Source organism: Mizuhopecten yessoensis, unplaced genomic scaffold (genome assembly GCF_002113885.1).
Source record: "Mizuhopecten yessoensis strain PY_sf001 unplaced genomic scaffold, ASM211388v2 scaffold716273, whole genome shotgun sequence".
In the NCBI taxonomy this organism is placed as follows: domain Eukaryota; kingdom Metazoa; phylum Mollusca; class Bivalvia; order Pectinida; family Pectinidae; genus Mizuhopecten; species Mizuhopecten yessoensis.
In genome coordinates this window covers 70,629-90,452 of record NW_018480034.1, presented here as the reverse complement: position 1 = coordinate 90,452, position 19,824 = coordinate 70,629, and the positions used below count along the sequence as shown (strand labels likewise).

At 34.5% G+C, this 19,824-nt stretch overlaps 1 protein-coding gene across 2 annotated transcripts in view; it reads left to right on the top strand.

Annotated features, from left to right (window-relative positions):
• Nucleotides 1–14,484, top strand: part of LOC110442509 (calcium/calmodulin-dependent protein kinase type 1-like) — a 115,647-nt gene extending 101,163 nt beyond the window's left edge. The window contains exons 10-11 of one of the 2 annotated variants that reach the window (XM_021486154.1): nucleotides 1,938–10,510; nucleotides 14,208–14,484. In XM_021486154.1, the coding sequence (XP_021341829.1) occupies nucleotides 1,938–2,033 (96 nt within the window). In that variant the 3' untranslated portion in view covers nucleotides 2,034–10,510; nucleotides 14,208–14,484. Of the gene's footprint in view, nucleotides 1–1,937; nucleotides 10,511–12,559 lie in introns of both variants that reach the window. The other variant, XM_021486153.1, reaches the window with a different exon arrangement.
• Nucleotides 14,485–19,824: the final 5,340 nt, after the last annotated feature.

Here is a 19,824-nt window from a genome sequence, read left to right as displayed (position 1 = left end):
GAGGCTCCCTGTCTATAACTACAGTCAAACCTACCTGAGAGGCTCCCAGTCTATAGCTACAGTAAAACCTGCCTGAGAGGCTCCCTGTCTATTATTACAGTCAAACCTACCTGAGAGGCTCCCAGTCTATAGCTACAGTCAAACCTACCTGAGAGGCTCCCTGTCTATAGCTAGTCAAACCTACCTGAGAGGCTCCCTGTCTATAACTACAGTAAAACTTGCCTGAAAGGCTCCCTGTCTATAGCTACAGTAAAACCTACCTGAGAGGCTCCCTGTCTATAACTACAGTCAAACCTACCTGAGAGGCTCCCTGTCTATAACTACAGTCAAACCTGCCTGAGAGGCTCCCAGTCTATAACTACAGTCAAACCTACCTGAGAGGCTCCTTGTCTATAACTACAGTCAAACCTACCTGAGAGCCTCCCTGTCTATAACTACAGTCAAACCTACCTGAGAGGCTCCCTGTCTATAGCTACCTACCTGTCTGTAACTACAGTCAAACCTGCCTGAGACTCCCCCTGTCTATAGCTAGTCAAACCTACCTGAGAGGCTCCCAGTCTATAGCTACAGTAAAACTTGCCTGAAAGGCTCCCTGTCTATAGCTACAGTAAAACCTACCTGAGAGGCTCCCTGTCTATAGCTACAGTCAAACCTGCCTGAGAGGCTCCCTGTCTATAACTACAGTTAAACCTGCCTGAACCTACTTGAGAGTCTCCCTGTCTATAACTCCAGTCAAACCTGCCTGAACCTACCTGAGAGGCTCCCAGTCTATAGCTACAGTAAAACCTACCTGAGAGCCCCCCTGTCTATAACTACAGTAAAACTTCCCTGAAAGGCTCCCTGTCTATAACTACAGTCAAACCTGCCTGAGAGCCTCCCTGTCTATAACTACAGTCAAACCTGCCTGAACCTACTTGAGAGGCTCCCTGTCTATAACTACAGTAAAACCTACCTGAGAGGCCCCCTGTCTATAACTACAGTAAAACCTGCCTGAAAGGCTCCCAGTCTATAACTACAGTCAAACCTGCCTGAGAGGCTCCCTGTCTATAACTACAGTAAAACTTACCTGAGAGGCCCCCTGTCTATAGCTACAGTCAAACCTACCTGAGAGGCCCCCTGTCTATAACTACAGTAAAACCTGCCTGAGAGGCCCCCTGTCTATAGCTACATTCAAACCTACCTGAGAGGCCCCCTGTCGATAACTACAGTCAAACCTGCCTGAGAGGCTCCCTGTCTATAGCTACAGTCAAACCTGCCTGAGAGGCTCCCAGACTATAACTACAGTCAAACCTGCCTGAGAGGCTCCCTGTCTATAACTACAGCCAAACCTGCCTGAGAGGCGCCCTGTCTATAGCTACAGTCAAACCTGCCTGAGAGGGTCCCAGACTATAACTACAGTCAAACCTGCCTGAGAGGCTCCCTGTCTACAACTACAGTCAAACCTGCCTGAGAGGCTCCCTGTCTACAACTACAGTCAAACCTGCCTGAGAGGCTCCCTGTCTACAACTACAGTCAAACCTGCCTGAGAGGCTCCCAGTCTATAACTACAGTCAAACCTGCCTGAGAGGCTCCATGTCTATAGCTACAGTCAAAAGGCTCCCTGTCTATAACTACAGTCAAACCTGCCTGAGAGGCTCCATGTCTATAGCTACAGTCAAACCTAAATGAGAGGCTCCCAGACTATAACTACAGTCAAACCTAAATGAGAGGCTCCCTGTCTTCAGCTACACCTGTCTTTATAACTAGTCATACTTACCGTAGTAATCTTAATTAACTTGTTTGAATTTATTCTTCACCTGAAAAAAACCCTAAAAATCCGGGATTGTTTGACCTTGAGTAACCAAATCAAATGTGTTAATTTATAGCTACAATTGTATTTCTAACCTATATTTGTGATGGTAACTGTTCTAACTTGAAGTTTTTGTTCTTCTCTTCAGCAAGCCTATAACGCTACAGCTGTCATCCGACAGATGAAAAAGTTGGCGATGAGTAAAGAGGACCATTCCCCGTCGTGTACACAAGAAAAGAAGTAGAGGATGTGAGAGTCGGAGCCACCTACCTACACCTTCATCATTACTCTCATCGCACTTCTCATGTCTCATCAGTCTCATCCGTAGAATTGATATCATTTACGACCGAAACGCGTCATATTTTTGCCTTTTTCCCTGATCAGACAACAGGAGATTTGTTATTGAACATTAACTTGCCCTATATAGTGTCATGTGTCTGTGCCAATGATGGGAGTAGATTCTTTGTATTCATAATAGACCGGTTGTCTTCGTAGAGAGGTTAAAAGATTAGATTTAATATCATAATCCGATTGTTCATAAGCAGATTTGTAGTCTACAATATTTTTTTCAAAAATCATGTTCATGTTCAATTTCATCATTTGCAGACACATATTTTTTTTTTAATTCAATTTAAGGTAAGAGAGTCCCAGCACTTGGTTTTGTATCTCCAACAACAAAGAGTTCCAAGTTGGCATTTAACTGACACAGAGTTGTTATATACAAAAATCTTTTTTGATAATTTTCATCTTCACAAAGTTTTGATGCAGGTGTTTATTTAGTCCATGGCCTCTTCATTATAGAACCGGAAGTTTATCCACTGCTCTGCAGGTCAGGATATTTGTTACTTTGAAATCAGATATTTTTGTTGGGCCCAAATTTCGTGGTTTCCTCCAAAAAAACCACCCTTATACGAGTACATGAATTTGTGGATTATCCACTAATACGGATAATAGCTTTATGTCAAACCTGTAATTACTTTGTGGACCTCTGAATTGGGGGAATGAAGAGCACCCAAGAAATCAACAAAATTATAAACATGTAAATTAGTGATTTCACAGTATGCAGGTTTTTTTTCGTCAACATATTGCTTGGAATATGTTAATATGAATTATTTCAAACTGCCTAATAAGACCAGTAACTTATAACTGTTCTGGTATGAATGTACATGAAATATGGCAACCACACAAAGAAAAGTGAATGGATTCTCTCCCTTAAAGCTTGATGCTAATAGGCTTTATTAAACTGATATTATGAATTCTGTAGTCAGAGTTAAACAGCTGATTTTATGGTTGTACCATATAAAATATTGGAGCACAAAATATAATGCCACATTTAGCTACATAGAGAAGACTTGTAACAGCTTAGAGGTGGTTTTATGTATACTGACTATGTTAGAAAGGGGACCATTGGTTATTTAGAAAAATGTTAATGTCACTAGAAAAAAGGTGAAGGTCACTAGAGAAAGATGAAAGTCTCTGAAGGAAAAGGCCAAGGTCGTTACAGAAAAGGTTTTGATTACAAAAGGAATGTCATGGTCTGCAGAGAAAGTTTTGTATCACTAAAAAACCCGATAAGGTCACTAGAGGAAGGTTAAGGTCACTAGAGGAAGGTTAAGGTCATTAGAGGAAGGTTAAGGTCATTAGAGGAAGGTTAAGGTCACAAGAGGATGGTTAAGGTCACAAGAGGAAGGTTAAGGTCACAGAGGAAGGTTAAGGTCACAAGAGGAAGTTTAAGGTCACAAGAGGATGGTTAAGGTCACAAGAGGAAGGTTAAGGTCACAAGAGGAAGTTTAAGGTCACAAGAAGAAGGTTTATGTCACAAGAGGAAGGTTAAGGTCACAAGAGGATGGTTTAGGTCACAAGAGGAAGGTTAAGGTCACAAGAGAAAGGTTAATGTCACAAGAGGAAGGTTAAGGTCACTAAAGGTACATTTAATTCATTAGGAAGGTCATTAGTGAAAAGTTAAGATCGCTAAAGGAAGTATAAGGTCAATAGAGAAAGATTAAGATCATCAGACAAAGGTGGAGGTCATAAGAAGAAAGGCTTAGTACCAAGACAATGATTAAGACCACAAAAAGAAGCTTCAGCTTATTGAAGGAAGGTAAAGACATTTAAAAAATAGAAAAACTGTTGCTACAAAAAAAAGGAGTAAAAGTTGGAAGATATGCTACAGTATTGAACTTTTTATCCTCCTTTTGCATTTTCATCTGTTTTTTTCAAGTCTGAATTATAATAGTGTAGCCATTTAGTTGGCCTTGTCTGTCTCAGAGTGATGTTGTGATATATTTAGTGTTGAAGGAAGATATTCTTTAGGACCTCTTGGCGTCTCACTTATTCATAAGACCTACTTCGGTATTACCTGTGGTCTACAATGATATAATTGTGGAAGAAATTCACCATTCTCCCTGCTATACTGAATAGCTTTACTTGTTTAAACTGATGATTCTGAATCGTGGACCAGATCTTCCATCAATTAGAGGATACAAAAATCAAACTTCAGAAAGACTTCAAAAAAAGACATAACTGCAGGGTAAAAGATTTGACCATGGACTCAATTGAAAATGTCACTAATTTATTGGTTTATCAGGAATAGTGCTCGTCAAGAATCTCAATACTTTTTAAACTAATTATCAAACTAGAATGTGATATGATGAACGTCTATAGCCCCCTCCCCAGTAGTTTGTACTTGTAGATAGTGTGTCTGTCGTACACTCACAGAGATGCACGTTAATTGTTATTTTACCGATCAAATATTGACGATACACAATGTAGTTCATAAATATTTATCAAATGTGGGCTTCAGAGATGACGGCCCAAAGTTAATCCCTTTATGCTGGAGCCAAAAACTTGAACTGTTTTTATATAATGCTCTGTATTGGGAGATTAATTCTCATTTAGTACGAGTCTTGAATCATGAAAGTGATGTTCATCTCATCTCATAAGGAGGGACCATGACCAAGGGGAGATTACTCTTTCTTTCTCTCTTGCCGTCTCTGCAACAATAAATCTTAATTTATGTGTTCTTGCATTTGCGGTCACAAAATTACATGGAGTGTCTTTTCTGAGGAGTTTAGTGAGAGAGAGGTCAATAGGTCAAGGTTACTTGATACATCCCATAATAAGCATGTATGTATTTAGTCTGTACCCTTTTCTATGTCTTCATTCTGTATAGACAACAATATTGGAAATGGTGGATTTTTTTTCTCGCCACCAATTCTTTATGCATCCCAGTGAGTGGAATGTTGTATTTGATAAGTGTAATTTGTTTGTGGATAACGAGCCTGCAATAAGGTGTGATGTGAGACAATCTTACTGCAGTCAGTTCATGGTTTAGATATTAGTTGTTAAGTTATTTTACCAAATGTTGTTTGTTTTGGGGGTTTTCTTTCGTTTTCTTTGACAATCTTTTTTTTTCAGTGCAAATTGATGAGCCCTTGTTATGTGAAAACTACAACAAATCATTTAACACTTTGTTCAAAATGTATAACCATTTTTAATATGCTGCCATAGATTAATAAAAAAAAGAGATTAAAATGACCAGATATTTGATTTAATCTCAAGATTTTTACGTTTAAAACTGTTACAATTAAGTCTCAGATTAACACTTATATTCTTTATCACTTGATGGATGCACAGACTATTTGCTGAACAATTTCCATAACTGCCATACAATCTTATTAAAATTCATTTTGATGTGAAATAATATATGTCTAAAGAATGGTGATTTAGGAAAACAACTCTGATGTTTCATATTTTTGAAAAGAAAAATTTGAATGATATTCGCCTTAGCACTTGTTGGTTACCATCGCACAACAGTGAAACCTTGTGACATACTGCCATTATGAATAGGAAAAGGGACATTGTAATATGTTAATTTGGTGGTATTGAGTTGGCTCTTTTTAAATTATGTAAAGGTTTTGCAGTATATTTATATAGGTTTGAGGTGAAGCCACAACCTCATGATGAAAGATCTTACCCAAAACAAACATTTGAAGGATCCAGAATAATAACAAACTTTTAAAGTATCCAAAATAATGGCAAAGATTCAAAAGAATTCATACTAATGGCAAACATTTAAAGGATCCAGACTTATGGCAAAAATTAAAAATATTCAGACTTAAGTATAATGGCAAACATTTAAAGGATCCAGACTTATGGCAAATATTCAAAAGATTCAGACTAAAGTCTAATGGCAAACATTTAAAGGATCAAGACTTTTGGCAAAGATTCAGACTAATGACAAATATTCAAGGGATCTAGACTAATGACAAACATTCAAAGGGTCCGTACGAATGAAAAACATTTAAAGGATTCAGATGATTGGTGCTGTGTAAATTTTAACATCATGCATAAGGATTGTATAAAAATAAATACCAAAGTTTAAAAAATCACCAAGACTTGAATGTTTGAAATCATCACATATTGAGTTGAACATGGAATATGGACTTTGCGAATGTGAACATGATCACGGACTTAGATAACATCTAATTCCGTGATATGATACAGGGCATATTTCCTATGGTGATATGGTACCACAAGTTTTGATATTTGGCATTCAGGCTTGACAGATTGTATGAAAGTTGATGACGGATGCTTTTGCAATCACTTCGACATAACAAACTTTTAAAAATATATATGTATATACGTATTTGTTAAATTGTTTCATTATTTATATATATACTGTTACTTGATAAAAAAATAAATATTGCTATTGTATATTAGTCGTTCATTGCAAAGATGTGAATTTATATGATGACTTATTTATGTTACTATGTTGTGTGTTTCATATTTTGAACAGCAGGCGACTAAACGAGGCAGGGTCCAATATGTACATCTTGTATCTAAAGCGTGATTTTACTTTGTTATAGCTATAAACAGGCCACAAGTTTGTGATCAAATTGTCAGTTTACACTGTTTTTCATTGTTTTTGAAAAGATTTTATACAGAGTCTTAAAGATGGTAAATTGTTTTCAAGAAGATATTTTAGACATTGTACGTTGCATTTGATGAGAACAATTTAGACACTGTACATTGTGTTTGAAAGAAAACAGATTGCCATTCATTTAAAACTGTCATATTGGGTCATGTGTTTATCATAGGGCCTCAAATGTGGTTCCGATGGACAAAGGATGTTTCACACAAAAATGGCAAAAGCTGACATATTGAGATTTTGATTAAAAAAATATCAATGCAGTTTCACATAACTGATTGTGTACAAGAATAAGCCAAAATATGAAGAAGAAAAAAAATCAGCATATTTAGCTCACAGAACCATGTGAGCTTATAACATGGTGTAGTGTCCATTTTACATCCATTGCCACTTCAACTTTTCCTTTAAAAGGTCTACTTGTCTAAAATGGCTCTGTAGATTTTGACCAATATTGGTCTGGAGCATTGACTCAGCATTTTATAAAAGTAGGTGTAGGCCCCCTACTTTGGGTATAATTTGCCAGGATTGCTTTAATATCCATGTGAGCGATACGTATACAGGCCCTCTAAGTTCAATAGTAGCTCAAGGTATCTTTTTAATTTGAAGTTTTATATTAAATTAATCGGAAACTTTGGAGAGACAGTGACCTGTTAAACATTGTGCCATTATTTGTGTTGAAAGCTTTGCATGATCCTGTTGTTTAAACAAAATAAATAAATATTGGGATTTCCCATGGTCACATTCGGACCATTCATAATGCAGCCTTTAGATGCTATCATGACTGACCATTTTGAGCTGAAGGGACCTCAAGTTATACAGTGCCATTCATGTTTATGATTCTGAGAATTTGTGTACAAATCATGATTGTAGCCATTGGCAAACATGATTGGTAAAGACCAGTTATAAGGAGTCGTCGTTTTGATGTTCTTTGATAAAATATTTACTGTAAACCCGGATATTTTCACTGCAGTTTAACAATCCCCTTTCTCGCCCTCCCCATTGAGGGCGAATTTATCATGGCAGTTGATGTTAAGCACAACATACAATATATAGTAATTACATGTCAAGGGTGAAATTTACACTCGGCGAAGATGGAGTTCACTGGCAAAGGGTGAATATTTGACTGTATTTTTACATATACAGTATTTATTAAGATTGATGAACAAAGAAATCATGATTTGTGATCGTAAACAGAATGTGATTCTTGATGAAAATTAAACAAATCATGATTTATGACAATTGGTTAATTTATCGTTATTTGAACTGAATGGTAAACAATGATTTGTGATAATCTTACAAATCATGATTTATGGCGATTGGTAAATTTATCGTGATTTGAACTGAATGGTAAACAATGATTTGTGATAATCTAACAAATCACGATTTATGACAGTTGGTAAATTTATCGTGATTTGAACTGAATGGTAAACAATGATTTGTGATAATCTAACAAATCATGAATTATGACAGTCAGTGAAAGATTAATGATCTGTGGCAGTTAGAATATGGAATGAATCATGACTTGGAACACAAAATCATGGCACTGTATTTTCTCAATGCTTTTTTTGTCGTAAATATTATGTTAAAGAAAATGTATGAATGTTTGTGTAAATAATGAATAAAAATCGTATGGTGTTCTCAAAATTCTGTATGACTACGCAAATGATACAATGTTAGCGATTATTAGTAAAGGACTATTTGATCACTTTTATCAGAACATCTTTATCACGTTGCCGATACCTGTAAAGTATATTATGAAGATAACATGGTAGAATATATTAGTAGACTTATCACTGATCGGTAGATATAGTCTAGACACTTACTGCAACTTATATCAAATTATGCAGGATAATAGATTGTTTTTAAAGTTGAAATTATATAAAATGTATATTTTTTCACACCTTTAGTTAGCCATATATCTCTGCACCATGTCATGTTGAAAGATTTTAGATTTTTCTCCTAAGATACATCCATATCAACTCCGTACCGTTACCAGTAGATAGATAGAGGGATGGGTTGGTACATACTTTGAGGGACTTTCTAAGCATTCATGTGAAATCCTTCGTACTGCTGCACATATGTCAAAATCTATTTATCTTATTTATATACAGGTTATGTCTCGGCATAAACAAAATTTTACTTCATACCGATTCGTTTTTTTCGAAGTTTGTGCAAGACATTTAATCTTACGAACTTAAATCACAGAAACTGTGTGTTATTTTTGAAAAATCTTAACATTTTAAAAAAGGGAACAAGAGTATATTGATCACTTTGTTTTTATTTAGTAAGATGATTTGCATTATTTTGATATTCATTGTTTACAAACGTTTCCTTATAATCAGAGCAAGCCATGTCTGACATAGTTAATGCCCTTAAACAAATGAGTGTTGGATGCTTACTTAGTTCAACAAATTTTTAATTATCTGAAAATCTAGATAAAGTTGAATTTTGTTAATCCAGACATTTTGGCTCTTTAAGTCTTAGAAAATATGTCAAAATGATGTAATTTATTTATATATATTTTTCTGACGAGGTTTCATCAAACTAACAAGGAATATTGTGACATTCCTGATCTTTATATTGGAATTAACCCTTCCACCTCTATGCAACTTTAGTAGACTCTCCCGTGATCTGGATGAGTCCATTATGGTCTACAGTGGTGAAAGGGTTAACAAAATACCGGATAGGAGCAAAACAACTTAAGGAAACATCTAGAATCAATCTATTTATTTATAAACAAATCTAAATTTGCAGGTAAAATCTGAAATGTAAACATTGCAAAAAAGAAAAAAAAAATTGTTTTAATAATCTGAAAATCTAGATAAAGTTGAATTTTGTTAATCCAGACACTTTAGATCTTTAAGTCTCAGAAAATATGTCAAAATGATGTAATTTATTTATATATTTTTTTATTCTGACGAGGTTTCATCAAACTTACAAGGAACATGACATTGTGACATTCCTGATCTTTATATTGGAATTAAGGAAACATCTAGAATCAATCTATTTATTTAAAAACATGTCTAAATTTGTTGGTAATATCTGAAATTTAAACATTGCAAAAAAGCTCTGCTTGTGATTCAGCTACTGCTTCACAGTAGCAGAGGTTCGATGACAAAATGTTGATAGTTCCGCGGTTTAAATCGGCAAAATTTTGTGTTTGAATTTTAATTTATATTAGGTTTACCAATAAATGTCATTTTAAAATGAGTTTTAAAGAAGATTTCATGCTTTAAAAAAATTGAAAATGAATTCACGCTACTTAAAATTTGAATAGAATTATGAAATGCATTAAGCAAAAATGTTAAAAAACATGGTTGGCCTAATTATTGTAAAACAAAAATGCTTCTACAAATTTTTGTTTGTCCTTTTTATTGGTTGAATGGTTGTCCCCTATAGTGAGATGTTCCTTTTGAATAAAAAACAATGTTGGAAAATAGTTTTTCTCTAAAATATTTGCATACCTACATTTAAACGCGTTACAGCTCTCTGAAGAATGATGAAATGGAAATATAAGTAATTTTGGTCTAAAACTGATTGTTATATCAGCTTATATCAGCGCAAGAAATTAATTGCAACTTTTTTGTTAACATTTGTGTTCATTTCAACGTAAAGGATATTTTTATAAATAGAAATGTTTGTTTTATACATAAAAAAAATTGTCATTTTTGGTCTAAAGTTTATAAAATAAGAGGAGAGTCTTATTTTCTCTGAAATATCTGTTGTAGGGTTTAAATGCAAGTTTCTCATCTGCAATTTTAGGTTTGTTACTTACCTATGCACCAATAAAGGTGGGTCTTGATCAATAATAAGTGGAACCCGCCAAATAGTAGAGAACAGGGATAGGGGAGGGCCAGGGCCGAGGTTGTACCTGTTGCCCTCCCTCTTGTCTGATGTATTGGAGAGATTTTGTACATGTTTTATGTTTTTCTCCTCAGTTATTCTGTTACGTGGTTTGGTCCATCTTTTGCAGTAAAAATGTTTCGTATTATATCACTAGAAAACTACATTTGTGACAATTTACAACACCTTATTATATATACTTTTAACGTATTGGTTATCTCATGTTGCCAGTACAATAAGCTTACATAAGGTATCAGAAATAATAAAAAAAAACAATCCCAATATCTTCATGTGTTGTTTTGATTTATCATGGAGAGAGGAGTGAACAATGACTTGAGTTAACATTTGAGTATGTCTACAGGAGTCTTAATTTAGTTCAATGAATATCATTACCAGGAGTATTAATTTAGTTTAATGAATATCTGACCAGGAGTCTTAAGTTAGTTCATTGAATATCTGACCAGGAGTCTTAATTTAGTTCAATGAATATCTGTACCAGGAGTCTTAATTTAGTTAAATGAATATCTGTACCAGGAGTCTTAATTTAGTTCAATGAATATCTGTACCAGGCGTCTTAATTTAGTTCAATTAATATCTGTACCAGGAGTCTTAATTTAGTTCAATGAATATCTGACCAGGAATCTTAATTTAGTTCAATGAATATCTGTACCAGGAGTCTTAATTTAGTTCAATGAATATCTGACCAGGAGTCTTAATTTAGTTCAATGAATATCTGTACCAGGAGTCTTAATTTAGTTCAATGAATATCTGTACCAGGAGTCTTAATTTAGTTCAATGAATATCTGTACCAGGAGTCTTAATTTAGTTCAATGAATATCTGTACCAGGAGTCTTAATTTAGTTCAATGAATATCTGTACCAGGAGTCTTAATTTAGTTCAATGAATATCTGTACCAGGAGTCTTAATTTAGTTCAATGAATATCTGTACCAGGAGTCTTAATTTAGTTCAATGAATATCTGTACCAGGAGTCTTAATTTAGTTCAATGAATATCTGTACCAGGAGTCTTAATTTAGTTCAATGAATATCTGTACCAGGAGTCTTAATTTAGTTCAATGAATATCTGTACCAGGAGTCTTAATTTAGTTCAATGAATATCTGTACCAGGAGTCTTAATTTAGTTCAATGAATATCTGTACCAGGAGTCTTAATTTAGTTCAATGAATATCTGTACCAGGAGTCTTAATTTAGTTCAATGAATATCTGTACCAGGCGTCTTAATTTAGTTCAATTAATATCTGTACCAGGAGTCTTAATTTAGTTCAATGAATATCTGACCAGGAGTCTTAATTTAGTTCGATGAATATCTGTACCAAGAGTCTAAATTTGAATTATTGAATATCTGTACCAGGAGTCTGAATTCGATTAAATGAATATCTGTACCAGGAGTCTGAATTCGATTAAATGAATATCTGTACCAGGAGTCTGAATTCGATTAAATGAATATCTGTACTTAGAGGATTGAGTTAATGAAAATCTGCACCATGATAAAGTTGAAAATGAATAACTGTACCGGGAGTCTACATATGATAGAGTTAAAAATAAGTATCTGTACTGGGAGTCTACATTTGATAGAGTTAACTATGAGTATCTGTACCGGGAGTCTACATTTGATAGAGTTAACAATGAGTATCTGTACCGGGAGTCTACATATGATAGAGTTAAAAATAAGTATCTGTACTGGGAGTCTTCATTTGATAGAGTTAACTATGAGTATCTGTACCGGGAGGAGTCTACATATGATAGAGTTAAAAATAAGGATCTGTACTGGGAGTCTACATTTGATAGAGTTACCTATGAGTATCTGTACCGGGAGTCTACATTTTATAGAGTTAACTATGAGTATCTGTACCGGGAATCTACATTTGATAGAGTTAACTATGAGTATCTGTACTGGGAGTCTACATTTGATAGAGTTACCTATGAGTATCTGTACCGGGAGTCTACATTTGATAGAGTTAACAATGAGTTATGAAGGTTATGTCTCGGCATAAACAAAATTTTACTTCATACCGATTCGGTTTTTTTCGAAGTTTGTGCAAGACATTTAATCTTACGAACTTAAATCACAGAAACTGTTTGTTATTTTTGAAAAATCTTAACATTTTAAAAAAGGGAACAAGAGTATATTGATCACTTTGTTTTTTATTCAGTAAGATGATTTGCATTATTTTGATATTCATTGTTTACAAACGTTTCCTTATAATCAGAGCAAGCCATGTCTGACATATTGAATGCCCTTAAAATAAAATGAGTGTTGGATGCTTACTTAGTTCAACAAATTTTTAATTATCTGAAAATCTAGATAAAGTTGAATTTTGTTAATCCAGACATTTTGGCTCTTTAAGTCTTAGAAAATATGTCAAAATGATGTAATTTATTTATATATATTTTTCTGACGAGGTGTCATCAAACTAACAAGGAATATTGTGACATTCCTGATCTTTATATTGGAATTAACCCTTCCACCTCTATGCAACTTAAGTAGATTCTCCCGTGATCTGGATGAGTCCATTATGGTCTACAGTGGTGAAAGGGTTAATAAAATACTGGATAGGAGCAAAACAACTTAAGGAAACATCTAGAATCAATCTATTTATATAAAAACATATCTCAATTTGCTGGTTTTATCTGAAATGTAAACATTGCAAAAAAGAAAAAACAACTATTTTAATAATCTGAAAATCTAGATAAAGTTGAATTTTAAGTTTTAAGTCTTAGAAAAAATGTCAAAATGATGTAATTTATTTATATATTTTTTTATTCTGACGAGGTTTCATCAAACTTACAAGGAACATGACATTGTGACATTCCTGATCTTTATAATGGAATTAAGGAAACATCTAGAATCAATCTATTTATTTAAAAACATATCTAAATTTGCTGGTAATATCTGAAATTTAAGCATTGCAAAAAAGCTCTGCTTGTGATTGAACCTACAGCTTTACAGTAGCTGAGTTTTGATGACATGTTGATAGTCCCTGGGTTTAAATCTGCAAAATTTTGTGTTTGAATTTCAATTTATAATAGGTTTACCGATAAATGTCATTTTAAAATGAGTGTTAAAGAAGATTTTATGCTTTAAAAAAAATGAAAAATAAATTCACGCTACTTAAAATTTGAAGAGCATTATGCAAATTTAAGAAAAAACATAGTTTGCCTAATTGTAAAAAAGAATGCTACTATAAATTTTTGTTTGTCCTTTTTATTGGTTGAATAGTTGTCCCCTATAGTGAGATGTTCCTTTTGAATAAAAAACAATGTTGGAAAATAGTTTTCTCTAAAATATTTGCATACCTACATTTAAACGCGTTACAGCTCTCTGAAGAATGATGAAATGGAAATATAAGTAATTTTGGTCTAAAACTGATTGTTATATCAGCTTATATCAGCGCAAGAAATTAATTGCAACTTTTTTGTTAACATTTGTGTTCATTTCAACGTAAAGGATATTTTTATAAATAGAAATGTTTGTTTTATACATAAAAAAATTTGTCATTTTTGGTCTAAAGTTTATAAAATAAGAGGAGAGTCTTATTTTCTCTGAAATATCTGATGTAGGGTTTAAATGCAGATTTTCTCATCTGCAATTTTAGGTTTGTTACTTACCTATGCACCAATAAAGGTGGGTCTTTATCAATAATAAGTGATATAATAATAATTTCTGATGTATTGGAGAGATTTTGTACATGTTTTATGTTTTTCTCCTCAGTTATTCTGTTCTGTGGTTGGTCCATCTTTTGCAGTAAAAATGTTTCCTATTATATCACTAGAAAACTATATTTTGTGACAATTTACAACACCTTATTATATATACTTTTAACGTATTGGTTATCTCATGTTGCCAGTACAATAAGCTTACATAAGGTATCAGAAATAATAAAAGAAACAATCCCAATATCTTCATGTGTTGTTTTGATTTATCATGGAGAGAGGAGTGAACAATGACTTGATGTGCCCAGAGTTAACATTTGAGTATGTCTACAGGAGTCTTAATTTAGTTCTATGAATATCTGACCAGGAGTCTTAATTTAGTTCTATGAATATCTGTACCAGGAGTCTTAATTTAGTTCAATGAATATCTACCCAGGAGTCTACATTAGATAGAGTTAACTATCAAATGTAGACTCACAGTACAGCTACTCATTGTTAACTATATCACATGTAGACTCCAGGTACAGATACTCATAATTAACTCTATCAAATATAGACTCCTGGTACAGGTACTCATAGTTAACTGTATCAAATGTAGACTCCTGGGACAGATACTCATTGTTAGCTCTATCAAATGTAGCCTCCTGGTACAGATACTCATAGCTAACTCTATCAAATGTAAAATCCTGGTACAGATACTCATAGTTAACTGTATCAAATGTAGACTCCCGGGACAGATACTCATTGTTAAATCTATCAAATGTAGACTCCCGGTACAGATACGCATAGTTAACTCTATCTAATGTAGACTCCTGGTACTGTGAGTCTACATTTGATACAGTTAACTATGAGTACCTGTACCAGGAGTCTTAATATAGTTCTATGAATATCTGTACCAGGCGTCTTAATTTAGTTCAATGAATAACTGTACCAGGCGTCTTAATTTAGTTCAATGAATAACTGTACCGGGAGTCTACATCTGATAGAGTTAACTATGAGTACCTGTACCAGGAGTCTATATTTGATAGAGTTAAATATACTTTTAACGTATTGGTTATCTCATGTTGCCAGTACAATAAGCTTACATAAGGTATCAGAAATAATAAAAGAAACAATCCCAATATCTTCATGTGTTGTTTCGATTTATCATGGAGAGAGGAGTAAACCATGACTTGATGTGCCCAGAGTTAACATTTGAGTATGTTTACAGGAGTCTTAATATAGTTCTATGAATATCTGACCAGAAGTCTTAATTTAGTTCAATGAATAACTGTACCGGGAGTCTACATATGATAGAGTTAACTATGAGTACCTGTACCAGGAGTCTATATTTGATAGAGTTAACTATGAGTATCGGTACCGGGAGTGTACATTTGATAGAGTTTACAATGAGTATCTGTACCTGGAGTCTACATGTGATATAGTTAACAATGAGTAACTGTACCGGGAGTCCACATATGATAGAGTTAACTATGAGTACCTGTACCAGGAGTCTCCATTTGATAGAGTTTACAATGAGGTTCTGTACCAGGAGTCTCCATTTGATAGAGTTTACAATGAGTATCTGTAGCAGGAGTCTACATTTTATAGAGTTAACAATGGGTATCTGTACCAGGATTTTACATTTGATAGAGTTAATTATGAGTATCTGTACCAGTCTACATTTGATAGAGTTAACCATGAGTATCTGTACCAGTCTACATTTGATACAGTTAACTATGAGTACCTGTACCAGGAGTCTATATTTGATAGAGTTAACTGTGAGTATCTGTACCGGGAGTCTACATATGATAGAGTTAACAATGCGTATCTGTACCAGGATTTTACATTTGATAGAGTTAACAGCACGTATCTGTACCAGGATTCTACATTTGATAGATTTAACAATGAGTATCTGTACCAGGATTTTACATTTGATAGAGTTAAATATACTTTTAACGTATTGGTTATCTCATGTTGCCAGTACAATAAGCTTACATAAGGTATCAGAAATAATAAAAGAAACAATCCCAATATCTTCATGTGTTGTTTTGATTTATCATGGAGAGAGGAGTGAACAATGACTTGATGTGCCCAGAGTTAACATTTGAGTATGTCTACAGCAGTCTTAATTTAGTTCAATTAATATCTGTACCAGGAGGCTACATTTGATAGAGTTTACAATGAGTATCTGTAGCAGGAGTCTACATTTTATAGAGTTAACAATGAGTAGCTGTACTGTGAGTCTACATTTGATAGATTTAACAATGAGTATCTGTACCAGTCTACATTTGATACAGTTAACTATGAGTATCTGTTCCGGGAGTCTACATTTGATAGAGTTAACAATGAGTATCTGTACTGTGAGTCTACATTTGATAGTGTTAACAATGAGTATCTGTACCAGGAGTCTACATTTGATAGAGTTAACTATCAAATGTAGACTCCTGGTACAGATACTCATAATTAACTCTATCAAATGTAGACTCACAGTACCAGGAGTCTACATTTGATAGTTAACTCTATCAAATGTAGACTCCCGATACAGATACTCATTGTTAACTCTATCATATGTAGACTCCTGGTACAGATACTCATAATTAACTCTATCAAATGTAGACTCCCGGGACAGATACTCATTGTTAACTCTATCAACTGTAGACTCCCGGTACAGATACTCATTGTTCTCCTGGTACAGAACCTCATTGTAAACTTTATCAAATGTAGACTCCTGGTACTGTGAGTCTACATTTGATAGAGTTAACAATGAGTATCTGTACCAGGAGTCTACATTTGATAGAGTTAACAATGATAATCTGTACCGGGAGTCTACATCTGATAGAGTTAACTATGAGTATCTGTACCAGGAGTCTACATTTGATAGAGTTTACAATGAGGTTCTGTACCAGGAGTCTACATATGATAGAGTTAACAATGAGTATCTGTACCAGGAGTCTACATTTGATAGAGTTAATTATGAGTATCTGTACCAGGAGTCTACATTTGATAGAGGTTACAATGAGGTTCTGTACCAGGAGAACAATGAGTATCTGTACCGGGAGTCTACATTTGATAGAGCTAACTATGAGTATCTGTACCAGGAGTTTACATTTGATAGAGTTTACAATGAGGTTATGTACCAGGAGTCTACATATGATAGAGTTAACTATGAGTATCTGCACCAGGAGTCTACATTTGATAGAGTTTACAACGAGGTTCTGTACCAGGAGTCTACATATGATAGAGTTAACTATGAGTATCTGGACCGGGAGTCTACATTTGATAGAGTTAACTATGAGTATCTGTACCGGTGGCTACATTTGATAGAGTTAATAATGAGTATCTGTACCAGGAGTCTACATTTGATAGTGTTAACTATGAGTATCTGTACCAGGAGTCTACCTTTGATAGAGTTAGCTATGAGTATCTGTACCAGGAGTCTACCTTTGATAGAGTTAACAATGAGTATCTGTACCAGGAATCTACATTTGATAGAGTTAGCTATGAGTATCTGTACCAGGAGTCTACCTTTGATAGAGTTAACAATGAGTATCTGTTCCGGGAGTCTACATTTGATAGAGTTAACTATGAGTATCTGTTCCAGGAGTCTACATTTGATAGAGTTAATAATGAGGATCTGTACCAGGAGTCTACATTTGATAGAATTAATAATGAGTATCTGTACCAGGAGTCTACATTTGATAGAGTTAGCTATGAGTATCTGTACCAGGAGTCTACATTTGATAGAGTTAACTATGAGTATCTGTTCCAGGAGTCTACATTTGATAGAGTTAACAATGAGTATCTGTACCAGGAGTCTCCATTTGATTGAGTTAACAACGAGAATATTTACCAGGCGTCTATATCAGAATAACCTTACCCGGATCTAAGAAATACCTCATAAGATCAGGGCCCAGTTGTTCAAAAGTTAGTTAGCTTAATCACTGTTTAACAACATTATTCAACCTTTAATAATCTCGTCAATACACAAGGTAAAAACTCGTAATTTTGGATGTAAATTTACTCTATTAAATATTTGATACCTGGAAAGTTGTAACTAATTCAATGGCTCTGTATAAAGATACACCAAAATTAAAATGTTCGCTAATCACTGATTAAGCTAATCATCTTTTGAACAACTGGGCCCAGGATGTTAATATTTGACTCATTTCTTAACAACTGAGTTGTATAGCTAGCATTTAAGCTTACAAGCTAAAAATTCAATGTCCAGTATTCACTCCGTTGAAGAATTTTGAATATATGAGCCAATATTCAACTCCTTGAATCCTGAACAAATGACTCCATTGATTAATATTTATAGTAAAGATAAAGTGTATCAACAAGTGTAACTTTTTATAAATATTGACACCATTGTGAAATACTTTCATAATTCCTTTCAAAAGACATATTACAAAAAGAGTATACTTGTTGCCATGCGTTATACAGCATTATAGCAAATTGTTCTAAATTCTAAAATTGAAAGTTCGAAAATAAAAAAGGAAATCATGCTGGGGTCGACCTCAGGACCTTCAATGGCTTACAAATGAACTGCAACAAAATGAACGTTTAATTGATGGACCGAAAAGCCTAGGAACTTATCATTGGAAATTACTCTAAGCCAGTAAAAAAACTCATTTTCGTTACGTCATTTTCTAAAAGTTCACAGTGGAACTCTTCCTTGCGTGTAATATTACAACTGGTGTAGAATCACTCACTGTTGCTTTAGTCCAGAGTTCAACCCCCTAGCGATAATTATTGCTCTTCCTTGGTTTGAATTTGAGCGGAATTAGTCATTATCGCTTGTTTCAAGTTTTACTACTAACGAAAACGCTCAATGTCACTGTAAAGTTCCCAATTTGACTCGTAACGGAATTGCTCAATGTCGCTACAGTCCCGAATTTGAATCCTAGCCAAATCGCGCAATATCGCTGCAGTCCCGAATTTAACTCGTTACGGAATTGCTCAATGTCGCTACAGTCCCGAATTTGACTCGTTACGGAATTGCTCAATGTCGCTACAGTCCCGAATTTGACTCCTTACGAAATCGCTCAATGTCGGCTACAGTCCCGAATTTAACTCGTTACGAAATTGCTCAATGTCGCTACAGTCCTGAATTTGACTCGTTACGGAATTGCTCAATGTCGCTACAGTCCCGAATTTGACTCGTTACGGAATTGCTCAATGTCGCTACAGTCCCGAATTTGACTCGTTACGAAATCGCTCAATGTCGCTACAGTCCCAAATTTGACTCGTTACGGAATCGCTCAATGTCGCTACAGTCCCGAATTTAACTCGTTACGAAATCGCTCAATGTCGCTACAGTCCCGAATTTGACTCGTAACGAAATCGCTCAATGTCGCTACAGTCCCAAATTTGACTCGTTACGGAATCGCTCAATGTCGCTACAATCCCGAAATGGACTCGTAACGAAATTGCTCAATGTCGCTACAGTCCCAAATTTGACTCCTAGAAGAATTGATCACAGTCGCTGTAAACTGGGGGCAGACACCTTCATGTAAGAAAAATGTACAATGTTATTACTTATTTATAGAGAAATGCCATTGTCATCAGTGTATCATCGTTTCGCACACAGTGAACAGATAGTTGCA